We start from the raw sequence: 22,496 nt of genomic DNA on the forward strand, positions 1-22,496 counted from the left end.
CGACCTCAGGTGATCCAACCTCCTCAGCATCAGTTGAGCTGATGGTCACCAAAGTGAGCCCACCACAGTGGTGGGATTACAGGCGTGAGCCACCACGCCCTGCCCTTTTTTTTTTTTTTTTCTGAGATGCGGTCTCGCTCTGTCACCTAGGCTGGAGTGCAGTGGCACGATCTTGGCCTACTGCAACCTCTACCTCCCAGATTCAAGTGATTCTCCTGCCTCAGCCTCCAGAGTAGCTAGGATTACAGGTGCGTGCCACCACACCCAGCTAATGTTTTGTATTTTTAGTAGCGACAGGGTTTCACCACATTGGCCAAGCTGATCTTGAACTCCTGACCTCAAGTGATCTGTCCACCTCGGCCTCCCAAAGTGCTGGGATTACAGGCGTGAGCCACCCCCCCCCGCCCCGGCCACAAGTCAATATCTGAGCTAGCTTTCTTTCACTTGGAAAATGGGGCTAATAATCCCACTCTCACGGAGTTGTTTTGAAAATTAAATAGAAAACTGATGTGATAGTGCCAAAATCAGTGCTGACTAACATGCTAAGTGATGCCATTCCTTGTCCAGGCTGCTGCTGCTGTTACCATTGCTTTTGTATTTTAGTGATCCCCAAAAAGTATGTGCTGTCTTTCGCCCCTGGAGATCCCTTGGAAACTTGTTCAACATGAAGGAAGCCTCAGGCCCCATGTCAGGCCTACTGCCTCAGAAACTCTGCAGGTCCTCTGTGATCTATGTTTTCACAAACCCTCCAACTGACTGACTTAGGTTTGAGAACCTCTTAGCTAATGCAAAGTACCGTCTAAAATCAGCTAAGGAGAACTTGTAACTCACTATATTCTATTTGGAACAGTGGGAAAGAATGGCCAGGCTGATGTTGGGATGCGTTTTTCCTTAACACAGCACCGAAAAAAAAAAAAAAAGCTACCTTTATTTTTTATTTATTTATTTATTTATTTTTTTGAGACGGAGTCTGGCTCTGTCGCCCAGGCTGAAGTGCAGTGGCCGGATCTCAGCTCACTGCAAGCTCCGCCTCCCGGGTTCCCGCCATTCTCCTGCCTCAGCCTCCTGAGTAGCTGGGACTACAGGCGCCCGCCACATCGCCTGGCTAGTTTTTTGTATTTTTTAGTAGAGACGGGGTTTCACCGGGTTAGCCAGGATGGTCTCGATCTCCTGACCTCGTGATCCACCCGTCTCGGCCTCCCAAAGTGCTGGGATTACAGGCTTGAGCCACCGCGCCCGGCCTTTATTAAAGTGACAGTTAACCTGTAGTTATTGAAAGGTGATTATTGACAGCTGGGCGTGGTGGCTTACGTCTGTAATCCCAACACTTTGGGAGGCTGAGGTGGGTGCATCACTTGAGATCAGTAGTTTGAGACCAGCGTGGCCAACTTGGTGAAACCCTCTCTCTACTAAAAATACAAAAATTAGCCAGATGTGGTGGCAGGTGCATCTAATCCTGTCTACTTGGGAGGCTGAGACTGGAGAATCGCTTGGACCCAGGAGTCAGAGGTTGCAGTGAGCTGAGATCACTGCCCTCCAGCCTGGGCGACAGAGCGAAACTCCATCTGGAGGGGGAAAAAAAAAAAGTTACTACAGAGTTTGTGAATCATGTAGGGCATTTACCGCTTCCTACAATTCCCTCATTAAAAAATTTTCCCATCTACCTCTTCCTTGCTTACACCTTGGTTTAAACAGTGATGTGTATAGGCTGAACAAAGGTTTACTTATGGTATGAATAGTGGGTTTATTTTTAAAATTTCATATTCCTTTATCTCAAAATGGAACCAAGAAAAAGGAAATATTCACCAAAGATTTGCCTGGGAACTTTTAACAGATCGTTCCCTAAGCCATTGCAAATTTGCAACAAGAAACCAGAAAGCTATTCAGTGTGACTGGCAAAACAATTTAGTCGCAAGGACAAAGGAGGCAACCCAGAGCAGGGGCTCAAAGCCTACCTCTACTCCTGTGAACTTCCTGCCTCTTAGGTCTTCCTTTGCCCTGCCCAGGAGCTTCTGTGAGTTCCATCCAAGAGGGAGTTGTTGAACAGTGTGGGGAGAGCAAGTTTCTTTCACAAAGCCTGGACCTCATAAAACTCATCCTACCAATGATATCCATGATGTCCTTTTTCACCTCACTACTTACAGGGCTTTTAGTTGAAGGTGATGGTGAATCATAAAAAGAAAATTTGTCTCAGAATATGTGTAGAATTACATGTCTGCCGATAAAATCTTAGTCTGGGTTTTTTTATTTTTATTTTTTGACACTAATGAAGTAAAACCTTAATTAACTAGAATCCTTAATTTAATAGGATTTCCTCCCTGTGGGAGACTTCTTGATTTTAGAATCATGTAGTAATAAACTAGTGTTAGGAATTCTGTGAAAGAGTGGCTTAATTGGGTTCTTCTGGTTATTTCTGTAGCAATTTTCAATATTTTGGAATGAAAATCTGGAAGTATGGGAGAAACCCAACTGATGCTGAGATAAGGCTGATACAAGGCTGAGTTGTTTGATTTAAAAATATTTTAGTAATGTAACTTTGTTAAAGGAAAATTGAGTGTGTGGAATTGATGAGAAAGTTGAGGACTCTGAGTAGCCTGTTAGTTGAGGTGTAACTGTTCACACCCCCTCTTTTGGATCCTGGACTGAGAATTGCCATTTGGAGTTCCCTTCTCTGAGACAAAGGTAGCATTTATTTAGAAGGGATGGAGCTCTGCCCTGTGAAGTGGAGCCTAAGGCTGAACACTGACCAGCTATAGGGACTCCTGTGTTGTAAGTGGCATATTAGAGAAGGGAGAACCCCCTTGGTGGTGAGAATAGCCAAGCAGACAAACACATGCCTGTGGTAAGCTTCCCCCCACCCACTCACCCATCGGCCTGTCTTGACTGCTGCAAGGTGCATGCACTGGATAGTCTGGGAGAAGAGAAGCTTAGTTGCTCAGAGGATGATTGCCTGCTTAGCTCCTCCCTGCAAACTGGCTCAGAGTGGCTGTAAAACAAGTTTGAAGGAAAATTATTTCCTGATCAATCTGATTACTTGGCTTCTATGGTTATATGCTAATGGCATATGATCTTTTGAACCAACAAGAGGGATTACCAAAATCATAAAACAATTGAAAGGAATTGAGTATCATCAAGTCCAGTGTGCTGCTGCCAACCAGAAGTAAGTTTAACTGTCTGAAACAGGTGAGACTCAGACTCCATTGCAGAAGAATTCATGACCAGTTTTGGTTCAGCAGCTTCTTCTTTTCAGTATTTTGACTAGCATAAATTATTAACTTTGTGGTTTTAAGAGTTATTTTAAAATTTGATAATTGCAATATCCAGCATCTAGGAAAAGTTTTTGATACAAACAAGTCTAAGAAGATAATTCTTTTTTTTTTTTTTTTTTTGAGACAGAGTCTTGCTCTGTCGCCCTGGCTGGAGTACAGTAGTACAATCTCAGCTCACTGCAGCCTCCGCCTCCTGGGTTCAAGCGATTCTCCTGCCTCAGCCCCCCGAGTAGCTCGCACCTACAGACACATGCCACCACACCCAGCTAATTTTTGTATTTTTAGTAGAGACAGGGTTTCACCATGTTGGCCAGGATGGTCTTGATCTCTTGACCTCGTGATCCACCCGCCTCAGCCTCCCAAAGTACTAGGATTACAGGCCTGAGCCGCTGCGCCCAGCCTAAGGAGATTATTATTTACCACATTGTAGCGAATTCAGTCAGGCAGCTAATTTCTCTCTGTGCATCCTACTCCCATAGATTAAAAGGCTATAGAAATGCCACATTACTTTTTAAATGATTTTTAAAAATAATTTTTGCGTGTGTCTTCCAGAGTTAAATCTTTTTTAAAGAGTTGTTAAGTTTATAAAAATATATAAGTGTAGTGGCTGTTTTTTAATCTAAAAGTATTGAATGATTAGCTTCTATGCTTTAGCACCAGGAGAGGTGCTACATTTGGGAGGTTCTTTTCTGATGGAGTTCACATACTAGGGGAGAGGGGAGGAGAGAGAACTAACTGATGTGTTAGGTAAGCACATACTTGGTGGATTTGAGGAAGCTTTTACCTTTAGAGTGAGTGACATTTGAATCATTCCAGAGATTTGCTGGAAGCTGAAAATTAAGGATGGGGTTGTGTGGTGGAGAGAGAGGCAGTGGAAATTTGTGGCTGGAATGAAATCATCAAAGTCTAGGATATCACTGAGGAATGGGGAGTAGTCAGGTGTGACTGGAATATAGAGGTGGTTTGTAAGAGAGTCATACTTCCTAGGGAAGCTGGCTCTGGAAGAATTGGTTTCAGTAAAGAGAGCCTGGTGGAAATTAGAGCAAGAGGCTGCCTTGCAGGGTGTGTTCAGGGGATGGACGTGACTGACTGACTGTCAAGTAGAATGCATGTGGCCTGCAGGGGGACAGTGGATAATTTCTAGAGAGTAGATCTGCGTCAGATTACGGGGGAATTTTAATGCCAAAGCAAGAATTTAGAGTTTATTCTGCAGTAGTAAAGAGCCATCAAATGCTTGTTATTTTAAAATATGGATGGTGACGTGAGAACCAGGACCTTAAATCAGGTCTCTTTTCATGAGAAGGCTGAATTAAAGGGATGAGATGTGAGGGAGGCAGGGAGACCAGTAGGCCCTTGTCAGAGGAAATAAGAGAAGTCAGAAGAGGGCAAAGAGGCTGGGAAAGGGGTTGGGGAAGGGTGTCTGACATCAGGGCTAGAATTTCCGAAGGTACCGACCGACAGCCTTAACTAGACAATCAAATATTTTCCTGTTTGTTCAAACGGCATTGGGAGAAAACATTCAGTAGATTCCCTAGGAGCAAGTCTATGAAGACAGAAGTCATTTTATAGTTCTTATGTCGCTTTTTAATCATACATTGCATGTGAGGGCTGGGAAGTGGCCCATGGTGCCGACAGTGAGGCAAGCCCACTTTTGGTTTATGTGTTGGTTAAAACTGCACTTTCTTTGGTCTCCATCTCTGATTTGTTTCTCGGTGAATGCCATTTAACCCCTTTGGTGCCAGGGCTGATTTAGGATACATTTTTATGTGGTTTAAGTAGGGCAGTCAGATTATAAAGCTTTCTCCGTAGGTAGAGCTGACATCTATAATTGGATTTTCTCATCCCTGACATTTGAAATGAGAAATAAAAATCATTTTTTGTGGGGTTTACATGCCAAGACACTCCCAGTAGAGTAGGCTGAGAAAGTAAATGCTGTTTTGGGTGCCTGGTAATCTTTTAATTATGAAATAAGCCTTTTGATTTTAATCTTTCAAAATGTACACTACTGATCCAGGAAAACAGCCTTTCTAAAGTTCACATCCTGCTGACTCCTGCAGATGAAAAGCTTCCACCTCTACCCCATATTTTGCAAGCTGAAAATAAAAATATCATTAATCTTGTCTCAGTTCCACTGCTGCCTATAAAAGGCTGTTCAGTTTGGAATCAGTCCTGAGCCATGATGGAGACCATAGCCCAGAGTGAATACTTGGGTTTTGGGAGCCAGGACCCCAGCTGGAGGGTCACAGCCAAGTGACTGAGGCCTCAGCCTAAGGCTGGGTTAAGGAACTTAGGCTTTGTTTAAATCACAGCCGTTATCATTGCTTCTTCCCAGACCTGTCCTCGCCTCCCTTCTCGCATGTATGTATGCATGACAAAACTTGGAGACTGATAAATTTTATTGTTTTCGTTCTTTTGTGGCATCTGAAACAGTTTGTACAATGACGACAGAAACCTGCTTCGAATTAGAGAGAAGGAAAGACGCAACCAGGAAGCTCACCAAGAGAAAGAGGCATTTCCTGAAAAGATTCCCCTTTTTGGAGAGCCCTACAAGGTATTTACTGAATACTAGAAGTTGAAGGTCTGATTTATCACAATATTGAACCCTATGATGAAACAATTCAGTATAATTGAGTTCGAACAAGGGTCACAGCTGTGAAAATAAGATAACTTATTCTACCTTATTCTAGAGATTTTTGAAAACAAAGTATGAAAATTCTCTGAACGTTGTTAGTCAGAATTACCAAACCTTGTGGTTTTCTTTTGTAATGTTAGTCTTCTACAGTTAGTAATATGTATCCATGATAGTCTTCTCAACAGGGGAATTGAGTTAAAATAGCACATTAAATTCTACATGTCACACATTAAGTTCAGAGTTTTTTCCTTAATAGTATTATATAACGTGGTTTGTTAAATGGTAATTTTCCTTAGTTTTTTTCATTCTCAAATTCTCCTTTTTTTTCAGACAGCAAAAGGTGATGAGCTGTCTAGTCGAATACAGAACATGTTGGGAAACTACGAAGAAGTGAAGGAGTTCCTTAGTACTAAGTCCCACACCCATCGCTTGGATGCTTCTGAAAATAGATTGGGAAAGCCGAAATATCCTTTAATTCCTGACAAAGGGAGCAGCATTCCATCCAGCTCCTTCCACACTAGTGTCCACCACCAGTCCATTCACACTCCTGCGTCTGGACCACTCTCTGTTGGCAACATTAGCCACAATCCAAAGATGGCGCAGCCAAGAACTGAACCAATGCCAAGTCTCCATGCCAAAAGCCACGGCCCACCAGACAGCCAGCACCTGACCCAGGATCGCCTTGGTCAGGAGGGGTATGGCTCTAGTCATCACAAGAAAGGTGACCGAAGAGCTGACGGAGACCACTGTGCTTCAGTGACAGACTCCGCTCCAGAGAGGGAGCTTTCTCCCTTAATCTCCTCTTTGCCTTCCCCAGTTCCCCCTTTGTCACCTATACATTCCAACCAGCAAACTCTTCCCCGGACGCAAGGAAGCAGCAAGGTTCATGGCAGCAACAATAACAGTAAAGGCTCTTGCCCAGCCAAATCTCCCAAGGACCTAGCAGTGAAAGTCCATGATAAAGAGACCTCTCAAGACAGTTTGGTGGCTCCTCCCCAGCCACCTTCTCAGACATTTCCACCTCCCTCCCTTCCCTCAAAAAGTGTTGCAATGCAGCAGAAGCCCACGGCTTATGTCCGACCCATGGATGGTCAAGATCAGGCTCCTAGTGAATCCCCTGAACTGAAACCACTGCCGGAGGACTATCGACAGCAGACCTTTGAAAAAACAGACTTGAAAGTGCCTGCCAAAGCTAAGCTCACCAAACTGAAGATGCCTTCTCAGTCAGTTGAGGTGTGTGGAATTTCTTATCTTGGGCAATTCTGATTCGAAGACGGATTTGATATGAAAATGTCCGGAGGATGTGGGGCAAGGTGGGGAGGTTAGTCCATGGCTTTTGTGTAGGGGGAGTTCTTTTTGGTTTTAGGATCTTGTTAATAACCCATGAAAAACTCAGATCTGAGATAGACAACTGATTATAGATATTGAAATGCAGTTTGCAGAAAGGTTTAGAGAACCTTTTTATTGAGCCAAAATTTATATACAGTAAAGCATAGAGATCATAAGAGTACAGTTTGTGTTTCAAAAAATAGATACACCTGTAGGATCCCAAACCCAATCAAGATAGAGAAGATTTCGGTTACCAGAAAGTTTCAGGAAGGTTTTCAGGTGTCTTATTTATTGTTTTGGGAGACACTGGGATAACAATGTGAAGAAAAAAGTTTTTTGATTAATACCTCCTCAGACCCAGTTAGTTTTTCCTGAGATCTAAACTGTAAAAAAGTAAAAACAAGATGACAGAGTCGCTTAATTTTTATTATTTTAAAAGCACTTGTTCCCTGTAAATTGTGAGGAACTTTGTAACTAAAGTTCTGTTCTAATATTTTATTATTTATCACCTAAAAAAGAAGAGTGGGTGTATGGTGACATTTCACTTGAGAGTGAGTCACAAATATAATACAGAATGTTTTTCAACTATGGGTTTTAAAAGTAACCCAAATGCTGTACTTCTTAAAACCAAGAAAAAAAAAATTTCTTTTTCTACTCCGTGGTTGAACAGCAGCATTGTGTTTGAATGAGGAGAATCAGAGCATACATCCTATCACTGAAATTTTAAAGTGGTACCAGTTTCTCCAAAATTAAGATTAGTAGTGCGAAGTGAAATGTTTGAAGTGAATTTTAAAAGTTATCTTTTAATGTAAAGTCTATGATTTAGTTACATCTATTGTATAAACATTCTAATTTGCATCTCCATTGCTCAAAGACATTTGTGCCATCCAGATATGTCTTACATAATGCCAGAAGGTAAAATTCCTTAGGTGGGGGTGTGATTCCTACCCAGAAAGATAACCTTTATCTTCCAGGAGGACAACCTGTAACTGTCTGGTGTCAGCTTCTGGTTTAGAAGAGGGAGGTTGGGGTGCCGTCCTCACTGAGCTCTTGGGCTGAGTGCTTCCAGATGTCTTCTGAATGCCACTTGTTTGGGAGCCAAGGAAAAATAAGAAAGAAGGAGTAAAAGCAATGGTAGAAATGACCAAGATGGCAGAACTGCACCTCCGATCCTAACTTATGAAGATTTAATGCATTGAGCCATTTATTGAACATTTTGTGCTGTGACGGAGGAAGAAGTAGGCAGCTGAATGAAGGCAAAATGAAGTGAGATTCTCCCTCCTCAAAACAGTCACTCCACCTGCCTTCTAATTCAGGCAGTAAAGAACTCAGTGATAGTTTCTTTGCTTTCTTTATCAAATAGGGTTAGCTGTATGTTCCCAGTTTAAAAAAAAAGGGGGGGAACAACTTAACATTTTTTCTAAAAATAACCTAAAAAATTGCTTTAAAACAATTTTTAGACAAATTAGCAAATATTTACATTGTCTACCAAATGCCCAACCATATGCTTAAGTGCAAGATTCTGTGCCAGAGAAATCGGTCCTTTCTGCAGGACAGATTAGTCTAGTGTAGAGATCAGCCTACACTTATGAAACAATTAGAGAACAATTGAGTTTTCTCTCTCTGGAACTAGGTACTTAAAGAACCTGTGTAATTCAGCCCTAGGTTTCCTAGTAGATGTTTCTGGGAGAAGATTCCGGTTAACTTACTGCTTTCTTGGGTGGAAATAAGTAGGCTGAGTTGAGATTCTTCAGTGTCATAAAACCCCTTATATTTAACACGTATTTCGAACATAGGACTATGTTAATTGGCTCTTGCATATTTTCTGAGGAACAAAATCCTCCATAAATTTGGTTATTGAAGAATGGGGGTTTTCTTGGCACCAGGCATCTGCTATCGACGATGGAGTAGAAGTAAACCTTTCATCTGCAGCCTCTGTTCAGTCAGCATTTCCTTTAATGTGATGGTTCCCTCTGGTCTCGGCCAGAGTTCTCATGCCAGGCAGTGGCAGCTGTGGTGCCAACTGCCTGGGAGCCCCGTGGCGCTGTTGGTGAGTGGGAGGATGGAACTGAGGGGGCCAGACAGATGGAGGGCTCTAGGTGACCCATGTAAGGACAAATTAGGAGCCAAGAGCGTGGAATGAAGGAGTCGTCAATCCGGGAAGCAGGGATCTTGGAGCTGTCTGGTCAGGTTTTGGATTTGATTTTGCTCTTTTAACAAAGATCTCATGTTTCACAGACTTAGCATTAATTTTCTGTTTACACACTTAGCAAAATGGGTATTTTTGAAAGTTTTAAAAATATACTTGAATTTTAAATTTCAAATTTTAATATTTCTTGTGAATCCAGGGATTATTATTCTGGTGAACCCAAGGAAAGTATAGAGATGTGGGACCAAAAATGTGGGAATTGGCCCCAGAGCAGGTAAACTTTGAATATAGGTGAGAATATTAGCAATAGCCTGGGCTATTTTTGGGTTTGGGGCAGAAGGAGAAGCTGGCTCTTGGTAGAGCTAGGAGAAGGGGGTGTGGGAGTAGCTGATTTTCCTTTTATTGCTTCATTGGTCCTAAGGCAAGTCAGGAAATATTCTCTTTCCTAGCACTCTGAGTGTGAGGATAGTTCTGTTTTGTGGTTTGTTTCATTTCTTCCCTACCCTTTCCCACTGCTTCTGTGAAATAGTAATTTTACAAATGAATCCAAATTGGAAAGCCACTCTTTTTATTTTTTGTTTTTTATGTTCCTTCATTCTCTAGCCACCTAAGTGTGGATTCTTTACTCCCTGTCCTTTCCTTTCCCCTCATGGGAAATACTTCATTTTATGTTTTAGTTGATACTATAAAAACTCATATTCTTATCTGGGGTAAGTCTTTCTCAGAATTAAAGTTTAATTCTTCCAAAGATCCTAAGGGAAAAAATTATCAAAAGGTCAATTTCTGACTAGAAGCCTGGACCACAAAAATCTGCACTTGGTTTTCTCTGGGAGTGTCTGTTTTAGTTATACGTCAACTGGAAGATGTCTAGCAGTGTGAAGTGACCAATCTGAGGCCAGGCCCAGAACTCCCCGATCTCATGTAGATCCCTTCCAGCTGCAGAGTTGCCACATCAGAGGTGGGCCTGCCCAATTGAAAGGCTGGGATTTCTTTATATCACTCTTTTCTATCTAGAGATAACAAGTGAAAGAGAGAGAAGCCGTGGTATCTCTGTGAGTACTCATGCACGTGGACGCTGAGGCTGGGGGCATTGGGATGGAATGTGGAGGTGGGGAGGTCTGCCTAGATACAGGTTTCAGATAGAGGATTTATGTGCTAGATAGGCTTTTTATTGAAAAGCAGAAATGGAATAAGCAGAGATGGGTATACCAAATCATATACTGAATTTAGAATGTTTGAATTTTAAAGCTAAGGACACAGCTCTTTCATTTTACAAATAAGGTCTAAAAGGGTAAAGTCCTTCATTTTGCAAAAAGTTGTAGTTAATATCAGAGCCAGAGCTAGAACTTTTGACTTGAGTTAGAGTTAGTTCTTTTGACTTGCTGTTTGGTGGCAGCATTGGTGGCAGTGGTGAGATGTTTGTGTTTTTGACCAGAAGAGTTGTGCTTTGTCACCCAGACTGAACCTACAGCAGAGCCATGGAGGATACAGTGAGTTTCATTTCCTGTTGTGTTTCTTGGCCTCACTTTTATCTTTCATCATTCCTCCTTTTCTTTTCTTTTCTTTTCTTTTTTTTCTCTTCTCTTCTCTTCTTTCTTTCTTTCTTTCTTTCTTTCTTTCTTTCTTTCTTTCTTTCTTTCTTTCTTAACTTATCCTTTCAACAAACTGGTATTTTGTTTATTTTGTTTTGTTTTTTGAGACAGAGTCTCGCTCTGTCTCTAGGCTGGAGTGCAATGGCACAATCTTGGCTCACTGCAACCTCAACCTCCCGGGTTCAAGCAGTCCTCCTGCCTCAGCCTCCGGTGTAGTTGGGACTATAGGCGTGTGCCACCATGCCCAGCTAATTTTTTGTATATATATATTTTTATTGGAGATGGTGTTTCACCATGTTGGCCAGAATGGTCTCAATCTCTTGACCTCATGATCCGCCTGCCTCAGCATCCCAAAGTGCCGGGATTACAGGCATGAACCACTGCACCTGGCCCAACAAACTGATATTAACCCTCCACTGTGTTCCATGCACTGTACTAGGCTCTTGGTGATACAGCTGAGATCAAGCTAGACAGATCCCTGGTCTCATAGACCATCTATTCTAATAGGGAGCATTGATAATACAGATATAATGAAATCATAGGCGTTGATAAGAGTGCCGCAAGAAGTAAAGAGGGTGATGAGGATGAGATGGATCAGAGGAGGCTGACTTAACAATGGTGGTCAGTACAGGATGCTCTGGGGAGGCACCTTTCACAGAGACAGGGAGGATGAACATGTGTCAGTCATGAAGAGCTCAGAGACGTATTTCATTTCAGGCAGAGGAAACAAGTGTGAAGGCCTGAACTTAGGAAAAGGAATGGCCTTGTTAATCCCAGCACATTGGGAGGCCAAGGTGGGAGGATCACTTGAGCCCAGGAGTTCAAGACCAGCCTGGGCAACATAGTGAGATGCTGTCTCTATTAAAAAAATTAAAAAGTTTTCCCAGCTACTGGGAAAAAATTAGAAGTAGTTCCAGCTACTGAGGAGGCTGAGTGAGATAGGAGGATCATTTGAGCCTGAGAGGCTGAGGTTGTAGTGAGTGGAGATACTGCCACTGAACCCCAGCCTGAGCGACAGCGGGACCCAGTCTCAACTGCCCCTGCCACCCAAAATAAACAGAAATGAGGGGAGTATGGTTGGAACACTGAGAGTGAGGGGAGGATGTGAAATGGGACTGGAGACATGGGCAGTAAGACCATGGAGGCCTTGTTGGCCATGAAAGGGCATTTGAGTATTATTTGTGATGGAGACCACTGGATAATGTTGAGCAGGGGAGGGACATACCTACTTTTTTTTTTTCTTTTTAAAAAACTGTAACTCTGGCTCCTGGGTGGGAAATGGATGAGAGGGGCAAAGGTGGAAGCCTGGAGACCAGTTGGGGGATGGGAAATGGTACTGGCTTAGGGTAGGATAGTAGCCATGTACATGGTGCGAAGTGGACAAGTTCTGGATTTGTTTGGCAGGGAACTGATAGGGCTCTGTGATTGACGGGAGATAGGAGTGGCCTGAGGTGAGGGAAGGTGAGGCATCAAACAAGGCTGGTAGGCTTTTTACTTGAAAGGCAAGGATGGTGGGATGATACCAGCCACTGAGAGGGAAATGACCTGGAAAACTAAGAACTCTAGTTGGGTCATATATTAAGATCATGTGTTAAGTTTGAGATGCTGTTATGTATCCAGGTAGAGATGACAAGTGGCAGTCATAAATAGCAGTCTAACTCTGGGAAAATGTCAGGACTGGAAATAATTTGGGATTTGTTTGTGTTTATTTAGTAGGTATCTAAAACCTTGGGACTGAGCATGTGTACCTAAGAATCCTTCTATGGTCTTACTTAATTCCTCCTCCAGATCACTCTGGCTTTGAGTCCTGATTGTGACTGATTTCTGCAAAGCAATTACTCTTTTCCTTGTGGCCTCTTGTGGCATCATGTTAGGAACGTTTTGTTGCCACATGCTTGCATCTAATTTCCGAGACCTAAGTGTACATTCATTGTTGGACCACTTTGATTCATTGCAGCTCTTAAGTTGAGCCTCCTATTTTCAATAAAGTACCAGCCTAACAACTGCATGAATTAACCCACAGTGGAAAACTGTGTGATAGTGATTCACTTTGCATTCACATGTACAAACATTCTTTCCTACTTCCATATTTAACTTAAACCTCAAGAAGAGGGACTTCCCTATTATGAGATGATTTAAACCTTCAGGCGGTTTACTTCTGGATATGCCGATGGTGCATATCCTGCTCTTGCACCACTCAAAACACATTTAAGCTGCTCACTCTCTCACAAACACATCATGTATTCAGCATTTTAACCAAAATATCTCGAGCCCCTGTTGTGTGCCAGGCCTGGTTCTGGGGATGAGGTTACAATGATGGGCAAAACCAGGTGCTTCCAGTCGTCTTGGACCTTAACTGTCCAGTTAGAAACTGACATTAGTCAAGTAATCACTCAGATCCATGTAAAAGAAGCTTTGACAAGTGCTATAAGGGAAACTGCAAGCTATTCTAAGAGCTGTAAGAGGGGATTGTGACTTAGAACTAAGTAGCTGAGGAAGGCTTCTCTGAGGAAGTACTATTTGAGGAGGTACTATTGGAATGAGAGCTGAAGGTGAGTAGGAGTGCCCCCAGTGAGGGGTGTTGGGGCTTCAGCAGTGTCAGTATTCCAGGAAGAAGGAATAGCATGTGCCACTGGCTTATGCCACACGGTGTAGAGAGACCATTAGATAATTCTTCCCAGGATATAAGCCCAGTACCATAGATCAAAGGGAATTTTTCATTTATTCTGAAACTTGGCAGCACATCAGAATCACCTGGGAAGCCTGTTAAAAACACAAATTGTTAAAAATAAAAATTCCCAGGCCCTCCCCTAGGTGGGTTGAGGAAACTGTATCTCTTGCAGTTTGTTCTGTAGCCTGGAAATGACAACTGTTCCGGAAAAGCTGGTGGGCCACAGGGAGCTGGAGGGGCCCCTCCCAGTGGCTCAAGAAGCCCCCCCCACACACACCATGTGGGTCTCAGGCACAAGGATCACACTGAACTGATAGATGGGGCTTTCATTCCTGAGTAGGATGTCAGAGTAGCCTCAGGGGAGAAGCACAGGAGTGGGATCCCCAAGACTCTCCTCCTCTTTTCCTCCACAGCTCATGTTTTTCATTGTTCTGCCCCCAACATTTTCAAGCTTATGTAGGGAAGGTAGAAGATTATGACACAGTCTTATCTAGCTTTTCAGGTTCTGTTTTCTAAAAATGTTTTGTTATGGTAACTCTAGATTCTGTAAGCTGGACCTCAGTGAGCCTGGGCAGACCTACATGACCTAAATGTGTTAGGAAATTGATAGCAGAGTCAAGTTATCAGTGTGCAGAATTCCCTGCTGCCATGGGTGGTGCCTGGAACAGATGACTTCCAAACCGCTTGTAAGAAAGCATGAAGAATAAGTCACCTGCACTTTAGAGGCCAAATTTTAAACCTGAAAAGATCTAAATATAGAAGGTTTAAAATAGTGACAGGCAGGTTTTTTTAGAGCAGAAGCTGTAAACAAGCAGCCTGAGGGCTAGGTTGGGCCTGCAGACAAATTATTTTGTTTGGCCTGTAGGACTTGTTTTCTTTCTTTCTCCTTACTCTCTCTACCACCCCCCACACTTTTAGCCAGTATTTACAAAACTGGAGAATTCAGGGGAAAAAATCAGATTATTGGCTGAGTAGAGGCAATTTCTGGAACCTGGCAATCTTTTAATTTTATTTATTAAAAATTTTCTTTTTAGAGACAGAGTCTCTCTCTGTCAACCGGGCTGGAGTGCAGTGGCACAATCACAGCTCATGTCAGCCTTGAACTCCTGGATTCAAGCAATGCTCCACCTTTACCATACTGAGTAGCTAGGACTGCAGGCACACGGCACCATGCTTGGCTGATTTATTTTTATTTTTTGTAGAGACAAGGTCTTGTGGTGTTGCCCAGGCTGAACCTGGCAGTCTTTTGAAGAAACACTTTAAACTCTGAAGGAAACTTTTAAAGTAATATAGAGACAATATTTTTGACAAGCTCTTAAATTGCTAAAAAAAATAAGTTAATGCAAAGAATAGAATTGCTTATAGTAGCCCAAGAAGAAAGCATAAAATTGAAACTGGAAGAATTTTTTGGGTGGTATTAATTGGAATTGTTTTTACTTTGTGCATTTCACTGTCTATTCCTTCTCGAAAATGTCCGAAGTACATTTGGTACCAGGATAAGAAATTCCTGTTCCTCCTTGTTTTCACACTTGAGATGTTTGTGGATGGTTATTGGATCCCCCTGAGTCTCTCCAGTTGTGCCTTTGCCAAAATACAGACACTCAACTCTTTTGAATCTTGCCAGACTGCATGTGCTCTCCCAGGCTCTCACATAGCCACCCGGGTCATTTTAGCTCTTCTCTAGATTAATTGTGTTTTATTTTGAGCCAACTGATAATCTTCAGGGACAGAAACCCAGATATTCTAAGGGGAATCTTGTTGATGACTGAGTTAGTGGTTTGATTTTGGCTGTTTTGGTGGGGGTGACCAACACTCATGAGATGTTTAAACAGTTCCTCCTAAGAGAGGATCCTGGTTCATGTTAACATAGTAAGTTTATTTTTTGATCTTGTATTTCGTCTCTACAGTTGCCAACAGCAGTTTGAAAATCATTATTTTCCAAGGTTAACTTTGCATGTTCACATTTCCCAAGAACTCTATAAGCAGCTATTTTTACATTGATTTTGTTCCTTTCTTTAATTGTTGAAATCACTCGATTGATGGTTTTTCCCACAGAGGTCTAGAGTCCACACAAACTATTAGTTTTCCCTTGAACTTCATTTCATTCCCTATTTAAATTTGGCCTACTTTCTCTCTGCATTTTTTTTTCCTAACCCCGTGGTAATTTGTGAAGCCCATTCTAATCTTCTTAATCCCTTTGGCTGAAGGGTTTTGAGGTTTAATGTTTTAATCTGGAGGCTTCGGTATTTAAGTAATTAGAGGTCCTATTTCTAGCCCTATCCTTTAGATAAATCACCTTAGGTTTTTTATTCCAATTTACAAATAATAGAACTCTGAAAACTCATATTGGACAAGAATTTGGAGCTTTGAATTGAACTGCATGAATTAAGAAAGGAAGGCATTCTATGTTATGTATATTTCCAGTTATTCTTTTTTTTTTTTTTTTTTTGAGACAGAGTCTAGCTCTTATCACCCAGGCTGGAGTGCACTGGTATGATCTCAGCTCACTGCAACTTCCACCTTCCGGGTTCAAGCGATTCGATTCTCCTACCTCAGCCTCCCGAGTAGCTGAGATTACAGGCATGTGCCACCACGCCTGGCTAATTTTTGTATTTTTTAGTAGAGACAGGGCTTCACTGTGTTGGCCAGACTGGTCTCAAACTCCTGATCTCGTGATCTGCCTGCCTCGTCCTCCCAAAGTGCTGGGATTACAAGCGTGAGCCACCATGCCCGGCCCCAATTATTCTTAATCCCACACTTTATGGATTCTCTTTTTCCTTAGAGCTGAATTTTCAAAATACTCTACCCCAAAGCAAGTATTTGCTGTTGCATTTTAGAAAAATTTAAAATAGAACTCTATGGTATAATTAGAATTTGTTACTTCCAACATTTTTTCATGCTTGAGAACATGGAACTTGTGAAAAAAAAATTTTCCTATTAAATAATATGAACATTCTTACAAAATGTGTTTTAAAAACAACTTTCTTTGTCATAGAAGGATTCGTATTTTTACATTCTTTTCTGTCAACAAATATTTGAACACCCATTAGATATAAAGGGAGCTAATAGGAAAGAAAGACACATGCATGATAAATTTATTATGACATAGCATAAAAATCCAAAGTGTAATCAGTATGAACAAGGTAAGACGGAACTCTTCATAATACAATGCTGGCATAGTCCCCTTGTTCACATTATGATGGAAACTGTTGCAAGTGCTTTATAGGTGCTAACTCATTTCATCTTCATGATGATCCCATGTGGTAGGTAGTGTTACCATCCTGTTTTACTGAGAGATTTAGAGGTACGGAGAGATTGGTTGTCCAAGCTTCTGGAGGCTTTTGCCACTGGATCTGAAATCCAGACTTGAGTAGTCTGGTTCCGGAGTACACAGCCTTAACCACAACACCTACATTATATTGCCTTTCAAAAGTGAAAACTGTACATTTTTTTTTTTTTTTTAAGAGTTGACTTTTGAAGCACTTTGCACTCTGGTGAAAGGTACATCCAGGCCAAAGGCTTAGGAAGAGAAAAGACGTAGAAGCAAGACACGGAGGGAAGTCTAGTGGGAGTGGCAGGGCTTGTGGCTCCAGGAGATTGGGCATGGGCAGAGGAGAGCAGTGGGGAGATGGGCCTGGTGGCAAGATAGGGCCAGCTTTTGAAGTTCTTTAGTTACTTATTGAGTAATTTAGACAAAAACAAGAATCATTAATAAAAGGGGGAGAATTATTTTGGCTTCATGGCAGGCAGTACAGCTTGGGCTTATAATTCTGTGAGACTTCGGGCAAGGAACCTAACCTTCCTGTGTTACCAGTTTATTCTTCTGTAAAGTGGGTCTAATAGACTGAGGTAATCTTTGAATTACTTAGGACAGTGCCTTGTACATAGTAAGAGTTCCATACTGTTACTATGTAACTCTTGGTAGTGGTGGAAGTGATTAGAGTAGAGATTTGAACTGGGCCTTAAGAAGAAGATAGAATTTGGACAGAGGGCTATCAAAATGGGGAATTAGTGATGTTGGGGAGTTGGGAAGACTCTGATCATATTGTTTATTGAAACATACGTTAGAAATGAAGTTGGAATTAGATCAAGTGGACCATTAATTCCCAGTTAAGAGTTCTAAGTGAATAAAGCCCCTAAGATTTGATTTTAAAGTATTGAAAATAAGTAAACAAATGAAAAGCCTAGTGAAAGAAAGTATTTCCTTAGGTTATCAAGCTTTTAAGAACAGGTTTGCCATAGTTTTAAACCCCCGCCGCTGTTGTTCAACATTCCCCTGCCCTGCAACCCCACCCTACCCTACCCGTGCCTGATGGCGTAGTTGCTCCTTGAGCTCACTCCTGAAGAACAGCATTCCCGTGGCTTGGCAATCTCTGGTGTAAACAGTTCACTTTATAAAAATGTATGCACTCTAAAATCTTGTAGTGCTCTTCCCCCTTTAATTTCCAAAGCACTTATTTCTCTCTTGATTATCACAGTAACCTTGTGAGTTACATATGGCAGTTGGCAGGAGTCACCATTTTACATGCTGTGGAACTGAGTCTCTTAAGTTTAATTTAAGCTAGTAAATGGCAGAGATGGAGACATGAAACCTGGACCCTGGTTCCTAGTTCCAGCGCTCCATCTGCCACAAAACATGGTTTCTGTGGAGTAATGATGGCTTATATACACTTTTATTTAAGGTGTGCTGTTTTTCCACATGGCCTTGCTTTCGTGTTGGCCTCTGATGAGTCATGCAAATATAGAGTGGCATGGGGATTCAAATGAGAGGATGAGTAAAACTCAGTTTTGGCCTTCGTGGCCATGGGGCTTGCTCAGAGACCTTTAACTTTGCTTCCTACCTTTCAGAGAAGGAAGCACCAGGTATGAATTCTCTCAAACTTTCTACCTACAGTGCCACCCCCGCCCCCAAATCATAGCAGCCACCGTTTGTCTCTTTCTGTTTAATCTCACAGAAGGAGATGTTCTCAACTCCCCTACCCTCAACCTTTGGTTACCTTAGACCTTTCCCCTATTACTCATCTCTTTCATGATAGTCTATAGTTACATTTAGGCCTTTCCCAACTGAAAGAGCAAAACAAACCCTTCTTCACTCTTGTGTCTTCTCTAATTACTACCTTCTTGTTCCCTTCACAGCAAAAGCTCTGGAGACAGAAGTAGGTAAACACTCTGTGCCTGCTTCCTCTCCTCTCCTCCCCTCCCCTCTACTTGCAACCCTTTGCAGCCTGCTTGGTGCCTTCAAGCCACTGCCTCTGCCGCCACTGCCTCTGCCGGCAGGAGCCACTAGTGGACTGTATTGGATGAATTCGAGGAATGCTCTTTCAGGCCTTATCCTGCTTGACATCTCTGTAGCATTTGACACTTGACTACCATCACCTTAAATACTCTCCTCCCCTGTTGTCTGGGTTTTCTCCTACCTTTTTGCACATGCCTTAATCTCCTTTGGAGGCTGCTGTTCCCACTGCTGCTCCAGGGCTCTGTCGTCAATCCATCTTTTCTCATTCTGCAGCCTTTTCCTGGTGACCTCATTTGCACTTAAGATTCAACTGCTGATGCCCACGAACACCAAATTGATTTTCTAGCCTAAAACTCTTAGATCTGGTTCCTGCTATCCACCTGCCCGCTGGACTTTTCTTGTAGGTGTTGCACAGGCATCTTGAATTGAACCTGTCTAAAATGGATTTTTTTGTGTCCCTCTCTCCCTATATCACTTTACACACAGAATGTTCTCCTTCCTCCTGGTCATCAGTTCTCAATTCCTTTGTGTCATATACTCCACTGTTTTGAAAGCAGCTTGATCCTATGGATATTAGGATGCATTTATAAACATTCATAGCTTCCCCTTTTCTCTGTCCCTCATGTAGTATGGATTTTTACTGTTTTTCTTGAAATGTTACAGCTTCTTTCTAACCTCTCATCTTGCTGCTCTCTACTCCTCAGGCTGCCACATTATTTCACATGAGTGATTTGATTAAGTGAAAATCAGATCAAGTCATACTTGTTCAGGATCCTTTAGTACCTCTCCATTGCCTTCAGGATAAAAAGCCAGATATCTCCATTTGCCTTCTTGCCTCTTACCTGTCTTTGCAGCCTTGAGTTCTGGCCCTGCTGCTGGTACTGCCTCGTTCCACTGCAGCCCCCAGACCCTATAGAGATGACTTTTCTGCTGTGCACCCCACTGCTCAGGCCTGAGTTTCAACACTTCTCCCTTGGTATCATTCTGCTGCTTTTTCTCCAGGTGGTAAATATTTTGAGGGCAGAAGTCAATTGTGTCTCATATGCTTGTTTGTCCTTTGTGTTTAGCACAGGTGAGAACTGGGGCCAAATGGGAACTTTGCTGCACTGTGCTCAGCTTGAGGATTTCTTACCCAACTCACTCTGGTCTGGAGTCTGAAAGATAATCTCTTAAATGCTTGGTTTAACGGAGGGGTGAAGTATTGGACCGAATTTCCTATTCAGGACACTTGACTGGGAAACGGGTGCAATGTTCAATAATGTTTTTGAGAAATCCTTTCACCATTTTCTGCCTAAGTATTAAGTAATTTTTGGCATTCCTACATTGAAAATAAACAGCCTAATCCGTTCATTAGGAATTTTTAGTTGAGTTCCAGCCTCATAATTCCTGTATTTTTCAGTATTGAGCCTGGAGATTAATCAGATTGGTTTATGTGCTATAAAAGTTGGAAGTTTTATGCATCTTTCTCATATATCGGTGCTTTCTTTTGTATTAAATAAGACACCAGATTTCCTTTAGTGTGTGTGTGTGTATATATACTTCTTATAAGTAATGCATGTAATAAAACTGCTGTTAATGTAGAAAAGGATTTGCAATCTTAAAATATTTTGCTGTTGAAGGAATCACTTTTTTGGGAATGAGTCATCCAAATGGGTAGGGCATATACTCTTCTAGACCACAATGGTATCATTAACTGGTATCCTAGCAACTTAAGAATTATTAGGCCAGGCATGGTGGTTCACGCCTGTAATCCCAGCACTTTGGGAGGCTGAGGCAGGTGGATCACCTGAGGTCAGGAGTTTGAGGCCAGCCTGACCAACCAGGTGAAATCCTGTCTCTACTAAAAATACAAAACTTAGCCAGGCATGGTGGCAGGTGCCTGTATTCCCAGCTGCTCGGGAGGCTGAGACAGGAGAATTGCTTGAACTCGGGAGGCAGAGGTTGCAGTGAGCCGAGATCATGCCACTGCACTCCAGCCTGGCAAGAGTGAGACTGTGTCTCAAAAAAAAAAAAAAAAAAAAAAAAGAATTATTGATCCTGAAAATGTCTGACTGGCAACCTGGGCTTAATTTTCCAGTAAGATTAATGGTCTTGCACTAAAGGATAAAACAGGTAACAAGGTCTTTTATCTCCCTTATATTCTCTCAAAATACTAGTGAACTAGTTGCTAAGACAAGGGAAAACACTGATGTGTTGTTCTGAACCTGAGTCTTTTATTATGTTATGACTCACCTGTAGTTAGATTTATTTCATTCAAGTCATGTAAAATAACTACACTGTGGTTTGTTTTGCTTACTTGGTTCATGTTTCTAGTAATCTGTCAGGCTGAGTGTGCACATCCGCTAAAGGTGGCTTTGGCAGGAACTTGTGCAGCAGAGAGGAGACCACAGCAGTAAAGGGAAGAGGCAGCCTCATTCCATAGCGCCTCCAGGCTGAGGACCTATTCAGAATCTCTGTATGGAAACTGAAGATATCCATAGTACATAAAACTGGGCCATGTTTAGCACAAAAGGAGATTCTTCTCTTAAAAATGAATACATTTCTTAATCTCTTACTCCCTCATTCTCCCACTTGTGAGAGAAGGAAGCATTAAAAACCAACACTGAGGCGTGGCTGCCCACAGAGCATCAGAGACTGGTATATTGATTTAGTTGCCAACATCTAAAAATTAGTACCTTCACATTGAAGTCTGGATTTTATTTTTTGTGTTAAAAATGGGAAGAATTGGCCACATACAGTCTTACAGCACTGTCCCTTTAGGCAGGGTGTATGTGATGTCTTGTCCCAGACCTAACTGGGCCCTTCATATCACCTGCTTGATCCCTGTAAGTGTTGATGTTCTCTCCATCAATTCAAGTATTTCTGTATCTGTACGATTATTCCTCACTTTGAGCAGACCCAAGACATGAGAATCCAGACTCGCAAAAGACCTATCTTTTCAGTAAGGTAATGTCGTCATGAAATGTCCTTAAAAAAATGTGATTGATTTCTCAAACTTTTAAAAGAAATTAGGTAAAGTAGAATAAACTTTGCTTTTTTTGACCCTCTATCCAAACATAGAGATGTTTACCTACAAGTCTCTAAATGTATGATTCAGGCATTCGTTCGTATTTTAATTAAAACAAAATACTATCAAGGTTAGCCTAATTAACTTTTTTTCTTTTTAGATGGCTGTTCCTAAAGCTGTGGAACATGGATTCTTATCCTCCTTGTCACCAAGTAGAATTAGTTTTCCTGTATGCGTAATGAGGAAATGGATACTTATCTTAGTCTAGTCATGCTGCCATAACAAAAGACCTTAGATTGGGTAATTTATAAACAATAGACATTTATTTCTCACAGTTCTAGAGATTGGGACATCCAAGATCAAGGCACTAACGGTGCCTGATAAGGACTTGCTTTCTGCCTCCAAGATGGTGCATCTTGCTACATCCTCACATGGCAGAAGAGATGGAAGAGACTTGCTCCCTCAAACCCCTTTATACAGGCACTGATCCCATCCATGAGAGCAGAGAGCCCTCTTGACCTAAGCACCTCCCAGTAGCCCTGCCTCTTAATACTATCACCTTGGGATTTAAGTCCAACATAGGAACTTTGGAGAGACATATTCAGACCACA

The 22,496-nt window shown here is 42.0% G+C and overlaps 1 protein-coding gene across 4 annotated transcripts in view; it reads left to right on the forward strand.

The window, feature by feature from the left end:
* AFF1 (ALF transcription elongation factor 1) overlaps positions 1-22,496 on the forward strand; it is a 207,818-nt gene that overhangs the window by 104,794 nt on the left and 80,528 nt on the right. For 3 of the 4 annotated variants that reach the window (XM_007999174.3, XM_007999175.3, XM_007999176.3), the window contains 2 exons: positions 5,700-5,820; positions 6,232-7,134. The exons of the other annotated variant lie outside the window; for it this stretch is intronic. In XM_007999174.3, coding sequence (XP_007997365.1) covers positions 5,700-5,820; positions 6,232-7,134 — 1,024 coding nt within the window. The remainder of the gene's footprint in view (positions 1-5,699; positions 5,821-6,231; positions 7,135-22,496) is intronic. 4 annotated transcript variants of the gene reach the window in all.

Source organism: Chlorocebus sabaeus, chromosome 7 (genome assembly GCF_047675955.1).
Source record: "Chlorocebus sabaeus isolate Y175 chromosome 7, mChlSab1.0.hap1, whole genome shotgun sequence".
Taxonomy (NCBI): Eukaryota; Metazoa; Chordata; class Mammalia; order Primates; family Cercopithecidae; genus Chlorocebus; species Chlorocebus sabaeus.